The sequence below is a fragment of the Emydura macquarii genome, unplaced genomic scaffold, assembly GCF_026122565.2.
Source record: "Emydura macquarii macquarii isolate MOO-44397 ecotype Brisbane River unplaced genomic scaffold, CSIRO-AGI_Emac_v2 contig_1253, whole genome shotgun sequence".
Taxonomy (NCBI): Eukaryota; Metazoa; Chordata; order Testudines; family Chelidae; genus Emydura; species Emydura macquarii.
Window position 1 is genome coordinate 5,032,340 of NW_027131390.1, and position 21,892 is coordinate 5,054,231.

At 40.4% G+C, this 21,892-nt stretch overlaps 1 protein-coding gene across 1 annotated transcript in view; it reads left to right on the top strand.

Annotated features, from left to right (window-relative positions):
- The first annotated feature begins 15,278 nt into the window (after positions 1-15,278).
- The window catches only part of LOC137153056 (transmembrane 9 superfamily member 2-like), a 38,973-nt gene continuing 32,359 nt past the window's right edge, over positions 15,279-21,892 (top strand). Inside the window, exons 1-5 of the mRNA XM_067548073.1 lie at positions 15,279-15,583; positions 17,633-17,700; positions 19,099-19,192; positions 20,272-20,399; positions 20,634-20,763. Of these exons, the coding sequence (XP_067404174.1) occupies positions 15,458-15,583; positions 17,633-17,700; positions 19,099-19,192; positions 20,272-20,399; positions 20,634-20,763 (546 nt within the window). The 5' untranslated portion in view covers positions 15,279-15,457. The remainder of the gene's footprint in view (positions 15,584-17,632; positions 17,701-19,098; positions 19,193-20,271; positions 20,400-20,633; positions 20,764-21,892) is intronic.

A 21,892-nucleotide genomic window follows, 5' to 3' on the forward strand; every position in this document is an offset into this window, starting at 1 on the left:
GGAGTTTAAATTATCAGCATGATTTTTTTCTACAGATAAATACTCTCTGCCCTCTGAAGATAATATCTAAATGACAGCAGGGAGACTGACGTACATTTTGTTTAGGAATAAGATTTCCACATAGAAATACTACAGAATCAGTTATTACCCACTACATTAGGTATCATTTGATCAAATTCCAGTTTACTCAAACCAAGCCATGTTTTATTAATTATATTTGTCATCTGTCTTTATGCAAAAATGGAGACATTTTGCTGAAAACAGGTCTTGTTAAACTCGATTCTGCATTAAGTTATTCAGAAAAAAAATCTGAAACCAAATTCAAGATATCTACTGAACGCAAATCAGAAAAATTGCTTTAGCTATTCACTATACCAATAATCTACTATATACATTTATAGCATTTATTTTCCCCTCTACAACCCATCCACTCACCCACTCAGAAAGCTCTATCAAGGACTACCTCTAATAAGCAACTTTCTGTCTTAAAGGACCACTTTAAATTACCTCTAAGGCTTCCAGTACAATTGTATATACTATATTAATTTTAAATGACGATATTTTTAGGTACATAGATATTAAAACACACCCGATGCCCTAGTTTCAAATGAATTGTTCCTGAACCCAATTTTAAAAGCTAAGCATGTAGAGTACCATATTGCTCATCATAAACTACAGTCTCTAGTTCTGTCTTTCGTGAGATTACACATTGCAGTAGAGCGTAGCTGCTATTTTAATCATAAAAATAATTTTGTTTAGAACACCAATGTCCCTATTATATAGTTTCACCAGAAAAATATTCCAATATATTCAAGATACAAAGACAAGATAAAATACATATACCACATTAGTAAGGAACTAGACATAATGTAAGACCTAACTCTACTTTCCCTATACTAAGTGAGAATAGTGTGACTGACTTCAATGGGGGTAGGATCTGGGCCTGATTTATAAAGCTGCTCTAGACAGAATAGCCTTTCCAAAAAGCCACCATAATAAGTCATGCATTCACAATGAAATATAGTCCCTATTACTGTTAACATGAGTATCTAGAAAATACTCGATGCTGTAGTCTAAGAGCAGTTGTATTGCATCAGAATTATTTACATTAGTAATAATACAACTCTAAGTCAGTGATTCTCAAACTTTTCCATGCCATGACTGTTACCAGACTAACTGGGGTCTGATATTAGTGCGTTCAGGAATTGACACGACATTCGTTCAGTAATGACAGAAAGGCTTTAATTACTACACTTATAAAATGAGTCCTCAAATCAAAAGTCCAGGATATATTAGTTGCAAAAGCAATTTTCCTCACCAAGGCAGGCAAGAGGCAGTGGTTTCAATTCTTGACAGCTTTTCCAAGATCTTGGATCTGGTAGTCTCAGAAGAAAGCTGGGCAAGATGACAGTTCTGTGTTTGGAATGATTTCTCAGCCTTGAAGTGCACTTGCTAGTGGGATTACTTCCCTCTTTATACTCTTAAATTTAGTGTTTTCAAAGCATTTTTGGTAATTACATGAGAGAACAAAGGAAATCCAAACAAAAACAACAGGGGCAAGACCTACTGTTGTTTTTTAAAGTCTTTTAATGGTGTAGGCTCTAGGTACCTGAGACATCCTCCTTGTATCTGGTCCTGATGACTAACTGCACTCAAATACCCACCTCTTGCAGATCTTACAATGACATCCAGAGTCACAGGAGTGAGTCTATCATTGTGGTGTCCCTTGACATCTGTTTCAGCCCTCTTCTCCCTATATCTCTGAACATTTTTATTCCTAAATCACTTAAGGACAACTGTTGGCCCCTATATTTTGTAAATGTTTTAAATGGTAAATATTACACACAGTGTATGGAGCCTGGAAATGCTTATTTTAAACTTATTTTACTTGATAATGAATGCAAGATATCCAAATATTCACATGGTAGTGAATGGTTATTGAGTATGTAATACAAACTGAATTCCCAGAGCAGTCAGATACCTGGAATGCCAGATGGTAAAGCAGACGCAATGTTGGATAACTTGCAGAAGAAAAGAAGAGGGGCTTGGAATATATTGAATAAAACTTGCCCTGCATTGACAATAAAAAATTAAAAAATATTTGGGGAGGAGTTGTGAGCCTACTGAAATGAGGCCAGTGGGGTGCTGCAGAACATTGTTAAACAGACAATGTGAGGATACTTTCAGTATTTTGCTGTTGAGATGCAGGCAAGACCTCACCTATTGTAGTCTACAAGAATGCACTTTTCTTCATATCTTCTTATGTAATTACACCTGAGCATAATGTGAGGAACAGGACTTTTTCCAGAACTAGAGATTTTAACTTTCTGTTAGAATGTGAAAAATTAAGAATGTGCATTTTATTGATCACCTCCTCAGCTCGTTTCCCCAACTCCACAGAAAAGGCTAGGATTTGTGTGAGGTCCACGTTCAGTGGAAAGGTCTTTAGTGCTGCAGTGAGTCAGCAAGCACTTAGCTAATCCAAGAAACCTCCTTCTGCACTGAAGTTCAATGGGTGAATGCTATGAACACTTCTAGGTGGTTACTCACTTCAGGCTTTCTGATTTGTTCAAGAAAAGAGTCTAAACCTGGCCTCTTGTGACTATGGCTATAACTTTCAGAACACAGGATGACTCAGTGGTTAGGGTGCAATTTCAGAGACCTAGGAGCTATTTCTTGCTCTGTCACAATCTTTCTTTGTAACCTTGGATCAGTCACTAAGTCTCTGTGCTTCAGTTCTCCCTCTGTAAAACGGAGAGAATACTTTCCTATCTCACAAAGGTGTGGGAGGATAAACCTATTAAAGATTATGATGTGCTCAGGTACTACAGTGATGGTCTCTTATAAGAACATAGCATGTATGTATAAATCTATACAGCAGAGAAGAGTTGCTATCTCATTTGCCATTCATCACCATTTAGAGACATATACAATTTTTTTTTTAAATCACAATTATTCAAACATCCAGGGAGATTCTTGGATGCAAGTGAAAGGCTAATAAAAGTCCCTTCTTAGATCACCCATCTTGGCAGGTTCTCATTTACATTCAGAACACAATTAAAACAAATATTTTGGCTGCTCAGGATTACTTACACCATTGGCTCTCAGTCTTTCCAGACTACTGTACCCCTTTCAGGAGTCGGATTTATCTTGCATAGCCACAAGTTTTGCCTTATTTATAACTGACTTCTTTACAAAATCAGACATAAAAATACAAAAGTGTCACTGTACACTATTACTGAAAAATGGCTGACTTTCTCATTTTTACCATATAATTATAAAATAAATCAACTGGGATATAAATATTGTACTTACATTTCAGTGTATAGTATATAGAGCAATATAAACAAGTCATTTTCTGTATGAAATTTTAGTTTGTACTGACTTCGCTAGTGCTTTTTATGTAGCCTGTTATAAAACTAGGCAAGTATCTAGATGAGCTGATGTATCCCCTGGAAGACCTCTGCGTACCCCCAGGTGTACTTGTTTCCCTGGTTGAGAACCACTGCTTACACCACCAGCCTCAGTCTCTTCTCTGTGCTGCCCTTTCCCACCTTCTCTAGTGTCACTAGACTTGCTGAGATTAAGTTCCTCTGAGCCCGTTTCTTTGTGTTGCTTGCTGTATACTAGTTGTAGAGAGAGATGGATCTGAAACCTGGCTACTTACTGGGGTGACTTCAAATGCTGTTGTAGAGAAGCAACTTTTGCTTGCTAACTTTGGATTTGCTGCTTGATAGATATTGTCAATACAGCCATCCACATTTTAAACCCTTAAGATTTTTTTTGTTTGGATGGAGGAATTACAGTGCATGCTGGGGTTTGGAATAGAAAAGGTGACTGAACTCTCACTACAGATGTGCCATTATAATATTGGTAGGGGAGATTTTGTGTCCTGGCGATGAAAGTAATTATATAGGCTTCTGGACAAAATCCAAATTAGGAGTCTAGTGGTTTTCTGTTTAAGAGCCACATCTGTGTGCCTCTTGCAGCTCAGGGTGACAGGTGGTATCTGACACTTGTCTCCATTTTACACATTTATTAGTACACACCTCACATTGAACTGCTAATATAATAGTAAGTCTGCTTGTCTTCTAATACCTAAATTGGCAAAATGTCCAGAAAAGAGAATATTTTTACTTTAATTTGTTGGGCAGATTTTGGGGAAAGAAGTTGGCAAGTGATTTTATTGGTGTACATGAGAAACCTGATTATAGATTAAATAGTCCCTGTTCACTGGGATGTTTTGGGTAATTCCATATTTTGAATGAAGTCATCCTTTGAAGGAAAGTGGTGTTTAGGGAAGGTCCTGAGTAACATGGGTTGGTGGCTGGGTGTGTTCATATAGAGTATATTTTTATAGTAACTTGCATACGTGCAGTCGCATGTTCATAGAACTGTGCAATGGGAGAATCTTATCCTTGTGCTAAAATTTTAGCATTTCTCTTTAAAATATTGAATTTCTATTACAGGGAATCTGGTTGATTTTTAAAATACCTAATCTGTTAAACATACAGGAAAAACATAGCACTTTACTAAGTAGCAGATTTTTAAGAGACTAACCTGCTTTGAGCTTTCTTCTATTATAAAAATAACAAAAAGGTGGATACACTGAGAAAAAAACACTAAAAGGAAAAAGCCACTGAGCTAGAGAAGGAGAGGTTGTAGCAATTCAGATACAGGAGTATTGGATACAGTGAGAAGGAGAGAGAGAATCAGCTATAAACTAGAAAGATTTAATGATGTCAAGCCCACAAAGGAATTAAGTTCCTTTTGTGTTTGGCGTATGATTTCCTATCAATTACAATAAATCTGCCATCCTCCACTGTTTCAGAGTATAATACCTGCAAATTGAGAAGAAAAGGGTAAACTACTACTCTTAATAGGAGGCTGTCAAAAAGCCCTTTACTAGAAATATATGTGGCAAAATGAAGTACCATAAGGACTAGCAAGTATATAATAGAAAGAATCTGAAGAAAGGCTCCTCACTTATCACCTGTGAATCGAGAGGTTTAGGTTGGTAGAAAGACAGACAAGCTAACTCAATAAATGTATAAAAGGTCTAATAGTATAATGAAGACACTCCCTTCCGGTGGTTGTGCCTTGTGATGGTGGATAAATAAGATTATAAGCTGATATTGAACATGATCTATTTTCCATAATAATGATGTTTATCAAAAGCTTCTGACAGAGTGGCCTGGGTATGTCTCCTACGAGGGTACAATGCAATCTTTATAGGACTGTTGCAGTAACACACAGCACATCACTCTTTTTAAAAACTTGTTCAGCTAACACTGATTTTTTCTACTTTTGGCAGAAAGTTCTTTATTTGTACTACTGTGGCACCTAGTTAACAACATCTGTGCCTCAGTTTACCATTCTGCCACATGCCTATAACAATAGCTATTTCCTGGAAGGGTTTCAAGGTTTAATATTGAGTGTCCTTGAATGTAAGGTTGTTAGAAGTACAACATATTTATTTCAGAAAGTTTGCCTTTGAAATTGGTGGAGGATTTTGAGACTTTCAGTTGAGTTAATGGGGAGGATATTTGGAACACATTGCACATGACCCCAGTAATTGAAAGGGAGGCGTAGTTCTCCCTCCTCCTTCCCAGTCACCCCACAACAATGATAGTGGGTGATGCAGTCACAACTTTGCTTGTTACCCTAAAAACAGAAAATACTCTGGCCCTGGGCCAGTCTCTTCCTTTGCCCTATCTTTTTGTCCATCTTCTTGCCATGCAATAGTTACTCCTGCCTTAAATCTTCAATAACTTCTGCAGGCTACTCAACCCTTGCTTACAGAGTCATAGATTGCAAGAGCAGAAGGGACCCTTATGATCATAGTCTGTCCTCCTGTATAACATAGACTAGTGAACGTCCTCAAAACAATTCCTAGAGTGCAAAATTTTTTTTAGGAAAACATCCAATCTTGATTTAAAAGTTGCCATAATGGAGAATTCACTGCAGCCCTTGATAAATTGTTCCAGTGGCTAATTACCTGCACTGTTAGAAATTTACACCTGATTTCCAGTTTGAAGTTGTCTAGCTTGATGGAGAAAGGTGGGCAGTTTACTCTTGCAAACTCCACTGCCACAGAGGGGTGGATTTTTAACATATACTTTGGACTAGGTTGGCCCACACTCCAACTGGAATATTTATTTGTACCATGGTCTTGTCTAGAGGCCCCAATCAAGATCAGCCCTAGTACAATGGAGCTACATACATACATACATACAGATAGTAAGACAATCCCTGTCCTGAATAGATAGTCTAAATAGAGGGTGGGAGGGAAAACAAAGGTGAAATGACTGATCGAGGGTCACACAATCAGTGGCTGAGCCAGGAACAGAACCCAGGTCTACTGATTTCCAGTCAATGCACAGTCTGCTAGACCACACAGCTGTGCAGTAGTGTATGACCTAACCGTAGTGTATAATTTGAACTGGCCTTTGCATATGTATACATTGTAAATGTTGTATACAGTTTAGGGAATTAACTAGAAGTTGATTTAGAGTATCCATGTGGCTAATGACAGATTTACGTAATTGTATAACCATGTTCAGTTGTTTAGGGGCACATTATGCAAGCAAGTCCTAAAAGTCTTTATTTGCTTTGAAACTGATAATTTCAGAGCCCTGAATAAATGTGCATTGTTAAAATTAAAAAGTTCACTTTCATTTCTGGATAGGTAACTGGAGGATAATGGGATATTTTGTCCTGCTGGGAATTGCTCTGTGTGATTATTTTGAGGTGTAAAAGCTGAACTGCAGTGAAATGCAGTGACCTCTGCTGGGTGGCCAGTCTAGATACAGAGGAGACATCCCTAGTGCATCACTTCAACCAGTGAGGCTCCTATAGTTTGCTATGTGAGGGTCCCTTCTCCTCCTCTCCTGGCCATTAGTGACCTTCCCCTGCTGTTTGTCTCCTTGCTGTGACAATGAGCACTGCTGTGCCTGTAGATTAGGTCCATACCCAATGTGAAATGTAGTGCAGAAGCACTAGGCCTACTGTGCTTACCTTACTGTTCCGAACACTGGCTAAGCCTGGCCACTTCCTGTAGCTCTTTTTGCTATGGAGGTGGCCTGAGTGACAGTGAATTTCCATCCAGACTAGGCGCCACAGCATTCTGAATCTGAACACCATTTTCTGACCCCCACAACTTCTGATTTTAGCGAGAAAAGAGCAGGTTTGGCTGGTCAAATATTTTTTTGCATATGTTGAAATTTGACTGGCTGAAGAAGGTGAAATCTGAGCAAAGGAGAATTTTTTGGGAGCCTGTTCATGAAAGCAGGAAAAGGCAACTTTCCACAATATCATGCTTTGAGTGCAAACTGTTTGCACAGATCTAGTTAGAATGGTGTCTGAAAATGAAGAGCCATATGCAAAAATGAGAACAGCAAAGAACAAGGATTCAGTGGGGTCAGAGAAGAGATTTCTAATAGCCAAGAAAGGTATTAATAGATTCACAGACCTTTTAGGTCCTATCTAGTTCACTTCTTCTGCTAGTATAGGATTGTTCCTCACATTATTAATAGCTTTTTATTATCATTAGCTTGTTTTACAGTACACTTAAAGGGCTCTAGATTGGGGCACCATAAATACACCTAGTGAGGGACAGTCCCTGCTTCAAAGACATTACAATCAAAATAGACAAGGCAAAGTATGCTGTGTATTTTTTGCCCTGCTTGCTTGTCGGGGTGTCAGTTCATGACATTTCAGAGGGCAGTGCATTTATCTCAGCAGTGCCCATCTCCTCTCCGGGCCCTCTGTGAGATAGAGAAGCATTATTATCCCCATTGTACAGGAGTCTGGTTTGTCGTGAGTACCCCCAAGTTTCACCTCACTTAAAAACTACTTGCTTGCAAAATCAGACATAAAAACCACAAGTGTCACTCACTATTACTGAAAAATTGTTACTTTCTCACTTTTACCATGTAATTATAAAATAAATCAATTGGAATATAACTACAGCGCTTACATTTCAGCATATAGTATATAAAGCAGTATAAACAAGTCATTGTCTGTATGAAATTTTAGTTTGTATTGACTTCACTAGTGCTCATTATGTAGCCTGTTGTAAACTTAGGCAAATATCTAGATGAGCTGATGTATCCCCTGCAAGACTCTCTGAGTACTTGTGGTTGAGCACTGTTCTATGAGCACATCAAATCTCTTCATTAGTAGCCCATGCTATAGTCTGCACTGTCGTGTATTGTAGGTCTTTAGCAGCATGAAGTGTAGGTCTGCACTGCAGGTCTTTAGCAGCATGAAGATAACTGTGTATAGCAGTGATGCCATTATGTTAGTAGCCTGGCTTGGGGAGTATGAAGAGATTACTGGTGGATTCTCTGACATTTGAAATCTTTATTTAAATCATGATTTGAGGACTTCCGCAACTCAGCCAAACTCAGGTCTATTACAGGAGTGGGTGGGTGAGGTTCTGGGGCCTGCAAAATGTAGGAAATCAGATTAGATGGTCAAGATAGTCCCTTCTGGCCTTAAAGTCTACGAGTCTGTGAGATTAGTTTATATTTGATGCCCTGAATTTGTTTAAGAAGGCAGGGACCTGAACGTATCCAAACTGAATTTCAATACATAGTTTAATCCAGCTCCTTTGCTAACCTGGATATTTACAAAGGCAGAGAGAATAGAAATCGTTCTACAGAGTGCTGCACAACCTGCAGTGCAAATGAGACAACTCCTTTTTATCGCACATGTCCTTAATGATAGCATCTTCATTAACATATAAACAGATAGGATAACTTCCAGCACTCCACATCATTAAGAACATTTCTGCATATTGTATATAATTCTCTTTGCTCTCTGATCAGAAATGTCCAGGCTAGACAATAGCAAGCTGGTAGTTATCTAATTAGAACCTGCTTCAGAATCTTGCCATCGGCCTTGTAGAGCTGGCCTTTTTATTTTCCCCTGCACTGTGCTCTGAATGACTCTGAAGTTTCCCTCTGCTCTTTCCCTTAATGAGTTGTGCTGTGGTGGGCTAAATGAGAAACTGCTAGCGCAGACTTCTCATCTGAAAGTGCCTAATTACTAAAGTCAGAATGGAAAACCTTTTACAATGTTTTCTATTAATTATTGTTTGTTACTTGTGTTCTCCCACTTCATACAGCTGTAACATAATATACAAGTTCTAAATAACTTCCCTTTCAGTTACTGGGGTCTAATTATGATCAAATCTTTCCTGTTTGCCGTATTACCCTCTTAGAAATCTGAAACAAAATTTCTCCCTTTTGTAGATTTCTATTTAGTAAAGCCTTAGCTTAGCTTTTGTTAACAGAAAGGGTTTTTGAGAGGCAGGGGGAAACTTTGCATACTACAGGGATGGGGGCAGAAAGACACATTTTGTCCCCTATAGAAGAAACTCTGAAGGAGGCAGCTTTTTTTGCCAGGTAGCCCATGACTCTGTAAGGCATGGGCCAGAAACCCCCTCTCCTTCCACTGAGCCAGGAAGAAAAAACAATCGGCTGGATTCCTCTGAAGGCACCAAAGTTAACAGATTTGGTGAGGAAGTGGAGCTTATTGTGGGGGAATGGGGAGAAGTCCCCTTGGAGATTTGTTTTATAGAGTTTGGACCACTCTACTGATGACCTGGGTTTTACAGGACATTCTAAAGGATATACTTTCTTCTGTAGTTTCCAAAGGATTCATAATTTTAAATCCTCATTGTGCTCAGCTCTCATTAGAATAAGCAGGCCATGTTGTCAGAATTAAGAGGAACAAAAACTTATTTGATTTGAAACTATTTTATAAGAGCGAGAATGTAGAACAGTGTTAAAAGCACTGGCACTTGTTAAAGGAGATGAATGCTGAGCATTAGTCAGAGATTTAAATACTCTAGTCAGAATCTTCCATTATACATTGAGTAAAACACTGTGTAAAGTTAAGATATACATTTTTTAAAATTCTTGGAGCATTTCTATTGCACCACTATGCCTAACTGACTTTGTATTCGGAAGATGGAGGCTTGTACCTATAGGAGATTCTTAAGCAAAGCTCTCCCCACCTTCATGCTATAGCACACTGGTATTCTAGAAATGTGCAGAGGGAGTTACAGGGGAATGTGGTATGATGAGGTGGGCAGTGTAGGGGAATGGGGCTGGAACGTGTTGGGGGGAGAGCATATCTATATGTAGCACCCCCTTCCGACCCAGTTACCTCCTTTAGTGCCAATCTCAGGGCTCCATGAAATTAATTTTATTATTGTGCGTTTTAGGATTTATTATTTTCTAATTTTTTTCCCATTAAAAACAATAATTCCAAAAATAATTTGTTTTTTTAAATAAAAATTGTTTGATACACCGACAATTAAGTAGCCTTACTATAAATGCATAAAAAATTGGATTTTAATGGGAAAAACTTATTTTCCACCAAAAAAAAAAATCCTACAATTTAAACAAAACATTCTGCAAATATTCAGTATATGGTAAAAGTAACACATCTTAAATCACTTTTTCAAGTAGCACTCAGTAGTATGACCAAACTGACATTGCTGAACAGTAACACAAGTCCACAGAAGTAAGAGCTTCTTACAGTGTCAACTTAACTGAATTCATATTTGAATAATTTAAAAAAATAAAAAATAATGCATGAAACATAAAATAAAATATAAAATAATACATCCTTGCAGCAATAATTTTTGCCATTTTAAATTACACTCAGTACTTTCAAGCTTCCTATATTCTGAAGGAATGCTTAAATTAATTTAAAATTTGATTAAATAATTTCAAACTATCAAATCAAGAGTTTATTGATGAGTAGCATTACAAAATGACAAATTTAAATGTCATTATTTTTGCCATCTCTTGCAGACATCTCCATTGTTATACATTATGTTAGCCTTTTAATGTTTTCCTCAGAAAGAGATTCCCTCTTGTCTATAAGTAGATTTTTATATTTACTGAAGCTTCGTTCTGTGTCTACAGAGCTGACGTGGAAGATGATGTAAGGTAGGGCAACCTCCGCTGCTTTAGGCACTCGTCCCTTCATAATCTTCCAGTAAGTACAAAGATCCAGTGGATTTGGGATGGGCTCATTCTGACTGCTGTGCAGAAACACATAGTTCTGAGGAGGGGTGAGCGAGACATTTGCTGTACTGATCAGTGTTTTGTTGTATAGCTGGAGTCTGCCTGGGATCCAACACACAGATCAGTCAATATGTCTTCTGCTGGATGGACATCCCAGTTTTTGGAGAATTTAGTAAAAAAAAAAAAGCTGATAGACTTCAAGCAGATTGTCCAGGATGTTTCTCTTCTGCAAGAATCGGTCAGTTTCTTCACCTAACCGGCAAGTTTTGGCTGTTCCAGAAAGCAAGTAAGACCCCAAGTCTTTCATAATATTGAAAGCTGAGACAGCTATAGGGTGGTGGATACCCTCAATGATAGTCAGGGCTGTTATCAGGTTGGGGCAAGCTTCAGATATGAAAGTTGTCTTAAGTTTCAGCAAGTCCGATTTTTCCTGACTGCGAAGTAATGTCAAAAGGTTTGTCACAGCCTGTGGTGTACTTCTCTGTTTCAAAAAAGTCCTGGTAGAGATCTGTGTGCTCTGCATGATATTTCACTACCTGAAACCAGCTATTCCATATTTTGTGTACTGCTTCAGGGGGGATCTTCGTGGTGTGCACATCTTCTAAGAGAAGAAACTCATCTTCGCTTTCTGGCTGGCTTTTTGAAGAAGGCAGATTTCATCCTAGTAACAAAAGATGACACATCGCTAAAGATGTGAAAATGCTGCCATGTCTCATCTATCAGATTTATTATGTGACATAGACATGTCACATGTACACCTGGGCATGACACATTTCAGTGCTTCTCTGTATGTTTTCATGCAGTATGCTGGGTTATCACATACAACTGCCCAGATATCATTGAGGCTGAGCTGGTTCCCATTCATTAACGCCAGAACAGCCTGTGAGAATGTGGAGTGGTTGCAGCTATCCATGAATATGACATCAGTCAAATAGTACTGATCTTCAACACCTGAATATAATATATATTCTGTTGTCATAATTTTTCTACTTGTTTATTACTGGAGGATTTCACTAAACAAACTTAAAATTCAGTAACGGAAAAAAATCCAGCTTCAAAATCACTATAGTATCATTTAATGTTAAAAGGGTTTTTTAAATATTATACAGGCACAATATTACAGGTGCATTGCAATACACAATTAAATTTCCTAATGCATATTAAACATTAAATGCTTGATAAAATTATTAACAAGCGTTTTATAGAATAGCTCCAAAATCCATCTTTCTTGTTAAGGCTATCTGAAAGGGTTACAGCATTTTAAATGTTTTTTCTTAAATTATCTGTACTTTAAATCGTAAGTGATTAGTCTTTTCTAAATATAATAAACATTTTCCTAAAGACCAATGCACATTATAAAAAAGTGTCTACTTAAGGATCTGCCATTATAGTAAAAAAAAAAAAAACTTACCTATGACAATATTTACCACAGTGCAGTCTTGGATATCTGTTGTCTGCATGGGTGTAGGGGATCCATCCAATGGAACATATTTCAGGATCAGGGGACATCAAAATCTTGGGGAAGGAATACTTGTATATATCACAGTTGCTATTTTTCTTGCCTCATTTTTGCTCCATAACCAGTCCCAATTCAAAATGACCATTCCATATGAACTCAAGACCTGGACTACTAGCCAATAGTTTTGATTTCTCCTTGAAAGGTTTTCTCACCTCTAACTGAAGTATAGAGGTCTTCAGTCCAACATGGGTTATTTTCAATAATTAAGAAGGATAACAAGAAACTTATTAGTAGAGTTCTTTGTTTATAGCATAAATATTATTTGTTTTAAAGGTTTTCCCAGTGTAAAAGTACTTTAGTGGTTCTCATTAGAAAATATAACACTGATCATTCTTTGAAAAGTAGGAGAAACATGGGTTTAGCCTACTGGAAAATTCTAAACTATTTTAAGTATAAATTATTTACCTTAAAGTTCACTCTGGGAATTTTTCTTGCCATAATAGCTAACTAATTATCAGTTTATCAAAGCAATGTGCAGGACAACGTACCCAGCTCTTTTAGCACTTTGAAAGGTGAGCCTTCTTAACTGGGATATATTGGCTGTAGCTTCACTATTGCGAGACTGCTTTTGTGTTTGGGATTTTGAATGAGGATTTTGAATAATTTTTTTTTAAGCTAATGGTCTGTTTTTATTAAACCTTTCAGAGATTAGGTGTTGATTTATCTTTAAACCAGAGCTTGTAAAATGATAACCCTTACAGCCAATCTTCAGCTCCAATTGCTCCTGCGCGGGAAGTTATAATGATGAATTTGTGACATAATGTCTACTCTATGATTTCATAAATGTGGGATGATTGTAGTACAGGATCAAGGTGAAGCTGGAATATGATGGAAAAAAGTCCCTTATCAAATTCAAATTTTTCAGTAATAGCAGACAGGATACCCCAAATTAATGGCAATTTATTATATTGGTGATTAAGCTTCTCATTCAGTTTTCCCCAGTGTGAAAGTAACTCTTTACGAGAGGAGAAGCAAAGAAACGGCTGAGAAGAGAGCTTAAAAAAAAACAAAAGTCAACCCTCTCTTGTGTCAGAAGAATAAAATTGGTCTAGTTTAGGAATAATAAATTAATTGATTAGTATAATTAATAACAATCCTGTGTACTTCTACAGCTCCTGCCATCCATGAACCTTAACTGGCACTACACACCTGAATTGATTAAGCCACACAAGAGCCTCTAGGGTAAATCATTAGCCTCATTTTACAGATGGGGAAGGGGTGGAAATAAGGCACAGAGGTTAAGTGATTTGCTCAAGGGCAGTGGTGAGGGGACGGGGCTGTAGAGTTGGGGTACGTGAGGGGACAAGGCTGTAGTGTTGGGGTACGTGAGGGCAGGGGTGAGGGGACGGGGCTGTAGTGTTGGGGTACGTGAGGGCAGGGGTGAGGGGATGGGGCTGTAGTGTTGGGGTACGTGAGGGGATGGGGCTGTAGTGTTGGGGTATGTGAGGGCAGGTGTGAGGGGACGGGGCTGTAGAGTTGGGGTACGTGAGGGGACGGGGCTGTAGAGCTGGGGTACGTGAGGGCAGGGGTGAGGGGACGGGGCTGTAGTGTTGGGGTACATGAGGGCACTGGTGAGGGGACGGGCTGTAGTGTTGGGGTACGTGAGGGGATGGGGCTGTAATGTTGGGGTACGTGAGGGCAGGGGTGAGGGGATGGGGCTGTAGTGTTGGGGTACGTGAGGGCAGGGGTGAGGGGATGGGGCTGTAGTGTTGGGGTACATGAGGGCACTGGTGAGGGGACGGGCTGTAGTGTTGGGGTACGTGAGGGGACGGGGCTGTAATGTTGGGGTACGTGAGGGCAGGGGTGAGGGGACGGGGCTGAAGTGTTGGGGTACGTGAGGGGACGGGGCTGTAGTGTTGGGACAGGTGAGGGCAGTGGTGAGGGGACGGGGCTGTAGTGTTGGGGTACGTGAGGTGAGCAGGGGTGAGGGGACTGTAGGTTGTAGTGCTGTAGTGTTGTACGTGTTGGGGTACGTGAGGGCACTGGTGAGGGGACGGGGCTGTAGTGTTGGGGTACGTGAGGGGACGGGGCTGTAATGTTGGGGTACGTGAGGGCAGGGGTGAGGGGACGGGCTGTAGTGTTGGGGTACGTGAGGGCAGTGGTGAGGGGACGGGCTGTAGTGTTGGGGTACGTGTGGGCAGTGGTGAGGGGACGGGGCTGTAGTGTTGGGGTACGTGAGGGCACTGGTGAGGGGATGGGCTGTAGTGTTGGGGTACGTGAGGGGACGGGGCTGTAATGTTGGGGTACGTGAGGGCAGGGGTGAGGGGACGGGGCTGTAGTGTTGGGGTACGTGAGGGGACGGGGCTGTAGTGTTGGGGTACGTGAGGGGACGGGGCTGTAGTGTTGGGGTACGTGAGGGCAGTGGTGAGGGGACGGGGCTGTAGGTCCACGGGGATGTGAGGGCAGAGCTGAGGGGAGGGTGCCGTGGGGCCGCCAGGGCAGTCCCAATGTTAAGCCCATTCTCTGGCCGGGGGGGGGCACGGACAGCAGCACGGCCCCTGCCTTCAGACGCACCCGTCCGCCCACCCAGAGTGGGAGAGAGGATGGAGCAGGAAGGCGTCACTCAAGTCCGGAGTTTGGCGCCATAACGTGGGGGCGGGGCCGTTGTTCCTCCCTCCCGCCGCCGGCGCAGGCGCAGGCCCATGGGACGCCCTGCCAGGCCCTGCGCCCTCACTCAAGTTGGCGCCCGGGGCCTCATCAGGTGGTGCAGGGGGGGGAGGCCGAGGTGCGCAGGCGCTGGGGAGCGCGATTGTGACGCCGTCGTCCGTCGCCGCCACAGCCAGGCACTTGAGCTCGGCCGCCTCCCGGAGCTGGGCGCTGCCTCGTCCGGTCCCGGCTCGGGCTGTCCCTCCTTCCCCCACCCCCACCCCAGCCCTTCGCAGCAGGCGGGACGATGGGGCTGCTGGCTGCCGGGATCCTGCTGCTGGGCTGCTCGGCTCCCCTCTGCGCCGCCTTCTACCTGCCCGGCTTGGCCCCCGTCAGCTTCTGCGAGCCGAAGGAGGCGCCGGAGGGCTGCCAGGTGAGAGCGGCCCGGGCCGCGGGGGAGCCGGGCCTGGAGCCCGGCCGGGGCCTGGTCTCGGCGCTCCTGGGGGCGGGCATGGCAGGGGAGCCGTGCGTGGGGGAGCGCTCGTGGCCTGCTGCAGCCTGCCAAGGGCCGGGGTGGGGGTTTGTAGGGGAGCCCAGCTGGGTATGGGGGGGAATGCCCCTTTCTCAGTGCTCGGCCTTCGGGATCCTTGGCGCAGCGAGTGGCTCTGCTGGGAGGAGAGAGTCCCGCCCACCCCCCAGTTCTCTCCTTCCTGTGGTGGGGTTTCGGACAGGGACACTCCCCTCCCTTCCCGCGGGGCTTTCAGCATCTCTGCGGTGGATGTGGCGTTGATCCTGCCAGTCCACCCTGAGGAGCGGTGGGTCTGTCATACAATACAGCTTTTCTTTGAACAGGGTGCCGTGCGCAGAAAATCAGGGGGGCCAAAGCAGGCATCACGGTGCAGGGAAAAAATCTTGGAGGCGGTGTGGATAGTTCTCTGGAAACATCCGATTACTGTGCAGCAGCAGTCAAAAAAGCTGACAGAAGGATCGGCACCCATAGGGGAGGACTAGATAATAAGACAGAAAATACTGTAATGCCACTGTGTAAATCCGTGGTGCACCTGCACCTGGAACACTGCGTGCGGTTGTGGTCGCCCCATTTCAAAAAAGATATATTAAAATTGGAAAAGGTAGAGGGAAGGGCAATGAAAATGACTATGTAACCGCTTCCATGTGAGGAGAGAGTAGAAAGACTTAGAAAGCAGATGCCGAAGGGGGGTATGATAGAAGTCAATACAATCATGAATGGTATGGAGATAGTGAATAAGGAAGTGTTATTTACCCCTTCATGGAACGCAAGAACAGAGGGTCATCCAATGAAATTAATAGGCAGCTGGTTTAAAAGAAATGAAAGGAAGTACTTTTTCACACAACCCACAGTCAACCCGTGAATTCATTGCCCGGGGATGTTGTGACTGCCAAAAGTGTAACTGGGTTAAAAAAGTATTAGGTAAGTTCATGGAGCATATGTCCATCAGTGGCTATTAGCCAAGATGATCAGGGCTATACCCCCATGCTCTTGGTGTCCTAAGCCTCAAACTGCTAGAAGCTGGGACTGGACAACGGGGATGGATCACTTGATGATTTCTCTGTTTTGTTCGTTCCCTTTGAAGCATCTGGCATTGGTCACTATTTGAAGATAGGACAGTGGGCTAGATGGACCATTGGTCTGACACACTAAGAACATAAGAACGGCCATAATGAATCTGGTGCAAACTGTAACTCAAAGCATTTCCAAGTTACATAAAGTTACAAAGCAAATGGTCTGGGAACACTTTAAAACCAGGTGTTAAGCACACAATTGTGTGGATGATAAACTTTTTTTAATGTTTCTAACCATTTGGTAGGTGTCTAGAAATCCTCTTGCTTCAAACTGGTCACCTATAGGAGTTTGGCAGAGGGGCAAGACTGCTTGTGCATTACGGCATTGTCTCTTATGCCCTTGAGCCCTTCAAACAGCACTCTGACTTCTTCAGTCATTACAGACTCCTTGGTGCTGAAAAATTATCAGTGTTTCTTTTGTGATGTGGCGCCATAAAAATGTGAGAACTTTCTGCTCAGTTCTGCAAAGTGGGCAGTTTCCCTGTATAAGTGTGTCTGTACTAGAAAAGCTGGTACCTGTCTTTCAGTTGGTGTGGCTGGCCTGGGCTGTGTGAACAGCCTGGTAAGCACTAGTGTAGTTAGAGCTAAGGAGTTTTTAACCACCGTTTTAAAAATCTGAGTTTTGTCTGCACTAGCATTTACACAAGTGTCTAGTGTGAGCTACTAATCTGCTACTACTGGAAAACAGGTGCAAAGATTTTGATCTAGTCAAGGTCTTTAATTTGTCTTTCTAGCATTGCACAGCAGAATGTAAAAGATAAAAACAGTCTTTCTAAACTTGGGTTTTACTAGTTTAAGATACTTCTCACATGGATAAAAGCACTGTAGCCTTTTCTTGTATTACGGTATATGTTACTTATACACTTTTTCATTCTTTTAGTCACAAATTCAGCTGTTTGTGAATAGACTGGACTCAGTAGAATCAGTTCTACCTTATGAATATGATGCGTAAGTATATTATAATAGGATTCTAGAAGTGTTTGAAAGCATGTTTTTTATCGTCACTTTAGTTTATATAAAATAATGGCAATATAATTTGTAACTTGATACAATATGTATTACACCTTGAAAGAACTGCCAGGCACCTGCTAGCTGGAGGAGTAAGCCTTCTGTTCAGAGATAGGTATGAAAGATGAAAGTTGGCGGGATAGTAGGGGTTCACCAGCTATGTTCTGCTAGAAATTCAACCCCTACACTGTTGGGGAAAGAGGGGAAGTTACTGGGTTTTCTGTTGGGGTTTCGTCCATGGGTCCTCCTTTGGAGTTCTGTGTAGATATTAGATAGTTGATCAGTTTGAAATTCAACCCCACTCTATCTGCTCTAAGACCAGAGCTTTCAGTGTCTTCTCTCCCAGGGCCTCCTGGTTACTGTGAAGAAGAAGGAGGTCGTCATTTTTCTGTTTCTCTCCCAGCCTCTGTTTTTAGTTTTTTGTTTTGTTTTTTTTGGGGGGGGAAGGGGATTTTTTTTGTTCTTTTCTGTAAAGAATGTCACTGCCCGGCTTTGCTGCTGCTTGGCAAAGCCATAAGCATAAGTGTGACATTTATGTGAGTCTTAAATTTTACTGCTGAGCACACTGGGGAATAACAAGTCTTGAAAATTCCACTCTGCCTTTGGTTGGAAAAGCAATGAATAGCACCTGAGATACTGGAGGCTAGTTAGGTAAGACAACACTACATCTGTATGTATTAAATGCTGAAGAAAGCCATTTGTCTTAGGCCCACATACTGGTTAGCAAAAGCTTCTCATTCACTCATTTCAAGTGTGTTTTTTATAATATAGATGTACCCATAGAGATCATGGACAGTTATATTTCCCTACCTTCAGCTGTTTGAAAAAAGGCGGACTTCTGGACAAGTGAATGGATTTTTTTTTTTTTTTTTTTTTTTTTTTTTGCATACTGATATAAAAGGCATCAAATTTGTCCCTCTACAGAATATACGCCTGTCATGTTAATTTTCCATCTTTAAGGAATCTTTTTTTTGTTCTTCATTTGGCATTATTTCTTGGAAGGGACATAAACAGTGCGTTGTGTGATTTTTCTTACTATTTTTAGTCTGGAACTTGCTATCATCTTACTTCAATTGCAGTGTGAAAAGGGCACTGTGACTACAATATTACTTGAACTATGGAGTGCTTTGGTGATGAATTGATTTAAAAAGTTACTTTGTGCAGTGGATTGTACCTAATCTCTGCACCTGGAGTCAACCTTTGAATGCTGTATTAACCATTGTTGGTTTTAAAAAAAAACATGAAAACTCCTGGATATAGCTTAATTAATTGATTTATCTTGAAACTGTAAATTTCAGCCTAAAATGTATTAACATTAAAGACTCTAATTTTTTTCAGTTTTGACTTCTGTCAAGATATGGCAGAAAAAAGACCTTCAGAAAATCTTGGACAAATCTTGTTTGGAGAAAGAATAGCATCGTCACCATATAAGGTTATTCTAGCTATCTAAAGTGATTCTGGTTACATTTCATAGTTGCAATCTTAAATTCACTTAAAAGAATCTTTCCTTCAATCATATTCAGATGATTGAAAGCGAGGAGATAACAAGTATGGGTTTTGTACTGTCGCTATAAAGCATTATCTTGGTCATTGTTAATTTAGTGCATGGGAAGTGAGAATTTCATCCCAATCTACTAAAGAAGTATTTAACTTTATATTTTACACGTTATTCAAGTACCCATATGTGCAAAATTGTGGGCAGCTTGCAATGGAACTTAGTTTGGTCCTCAGTATACTTACCCTTACACACACAATTCAGTAGAGTTTTTGGTGTGATGTGGCAGTATTTATCTGCCGAGTTTATCTTTTTTTCTTTTGGCTGAAGTGGCCCACAAGCCATTCAGAAATACTTGTGAGCAATAACTTCCTCTCCCTCTTAGGGCTTCTATATCATAGGATTTTTAATTGTGTTGTAACGTGTTAACTAACACAACTATAAATTCTGACCACACTGTAAAACTAGATTAGAAATATATGTGTGGAAAAAAATTGCTTAATGGAAAAGTGAACTTCAGGTGGAAATGTTGTCTATCTTGCTGCTGTAATTTGCCAGCATTGCCTCATAGTTTGTCATCATGTGCTATGGCAGCTAAAATTAAAACATAGTATACAAGGAAGCATTGTTGACAACATGGGTAATTTCATAATGCATTGCTAAGTAAAGCTAATGTGATTGCTCTCTTAACTGGTGTAATACTTTTTGTCAATTTGAAAGCAGATTATTTTAAAAAAATCTTATGGTTAATGTTTCAAATAGTTGTTCACCTGAATTATTCAAATTGTTGTAGAGACGTATGTGTTTTTAGGAATGTACAGGTGAAATATTTTGCATAAGATGTGCAGCATTGTTGGTTCTCAAACTGAGTTGAAACTGCTCCATAGGAAACCAACTTTGGCTTCAGGAATTTTTGGTGGGATAGGCAAGGATCTGGATGAAAAATAATGGCTTTTTAGAAAGGTACTTTGAGAGCAAAATTTTAAAATTGCTCTTTTTGTGTGTTTTGGTAACAGTTTACATTTAACAAAACGGAAACATGCAAGATAGCTTGTACAAAATCATATGACCCAAAAAAAAGTGATGACAAAAATAAACTGGATTTTTTGAAGAAAGGAATGCAATTGAATTATCAACATCACTGGTGAGTTGAGACATACGCTACTATGAACAGCAAAATGAAAAATAACATAATCTAATAAATTGTTCTGAGAGGTGACACCTTCTATCTAGTAATTGTCCTGTGACATAGTATTCTTTGAGACCTAACTAAAACCCTGTGGCATTTACTTGCATATTAAATATAACTTAAAAATAAAGGAATAATTAGATAACATTTCTTACTAAGGAGTTGCCTGTTTAAAATTTCTTTGTCTAGGATTATTGATAATATGCCTGTAACATGGTGTTATGAAGTGGAAGCTGAACACAAATACTGTAATCCAGGATTTCCAATAGGATGTTTTATTACTCCAGAGGGCAGAGTTAAAGATGCTTGCGTTATAAATGTAAGTGGTGAGAGCTTATTTCTTTAATATGGCCAGATATGGGTCTAACTACAAAACTAGTGTTGGGATCATGTACTCATTAGTCCTGGTCATGTTTTTTTGTTTTTAATAAAGAGCTGTGTGCTTAGAGTCTAAAACAGGCTTGATATGCAAAACTTGAATATAGTTAAATAAGATTTACAGTGTGTGTGTTGACAAAGGTAACCACCTAGTTATGTAATCAAACGTTCCTCATTTACGCGTTATATGGTTTTCTGCAACAGTTTGTAGTAAACGCTGTAGTTAAAGGTGCAAAACAACTTCATACTTAACTTCCTGGTATTGCATGAGCTTAACTTTCTGAAATACATTTTGTGACAAAACTTCATGTTTAGTCTCTGGCCAAGGGGAATTTCTAATAAAGTTTGGGCAAAATCCTTGTACCTTTTCCAGTTCTGCAAGGGTGAAAAAATACACTCTTCTCACAATGTTAATGCCATATTCTTCTCTGCTACTTCCCTAACTCAGAAATTGTAGAGCTTTAAACCTAAGCCCAGGTCCTGCTCGATGCAGGACCTCACTGACTTTATTGGGACTCATGCTGCATGCAGCTTATTTCAAGATCTCACCAAGAATGAAACCTTCCAGCAAACACCAAGAAAAGGGGTACTGATGTGTTTGTTGCAAAAATGTGTAGCACTCAAAATGGCAATAAAATATACCTAGTTTTTTCAGAGTAGTGGAAAGACTTGTCAAACACTGCTTTGATGGAGAAAACTGTTAGCAGCAAGTGTGTGAAGGGGAATACAGTAAAACATATCATACAAATGTTACAACAGGGCTCATACATGAATCCATTAGTAAAACAACATTTTTTGGTTACATTTGTACAGTGATAAATCTAACAATTGTCTGGAAAATGGATATTGGCTGTATCTAAGATATCAACTTATCTGGGTTTTGATAAACAGATACCAAATGATTTTCTCAGAAAGAGACACCAGTATGCAGTGCAAGCTTATTTATAAAGTGTACATGTTTACGTAAAGCACTAGCTCTTCTGTACAGTGCTTCTGCAGCAGTGGATGTCATAGCCTGTCTCCATGTACAGATGAATGGATTAAATATATTTATAAGGCATTGTACCAGA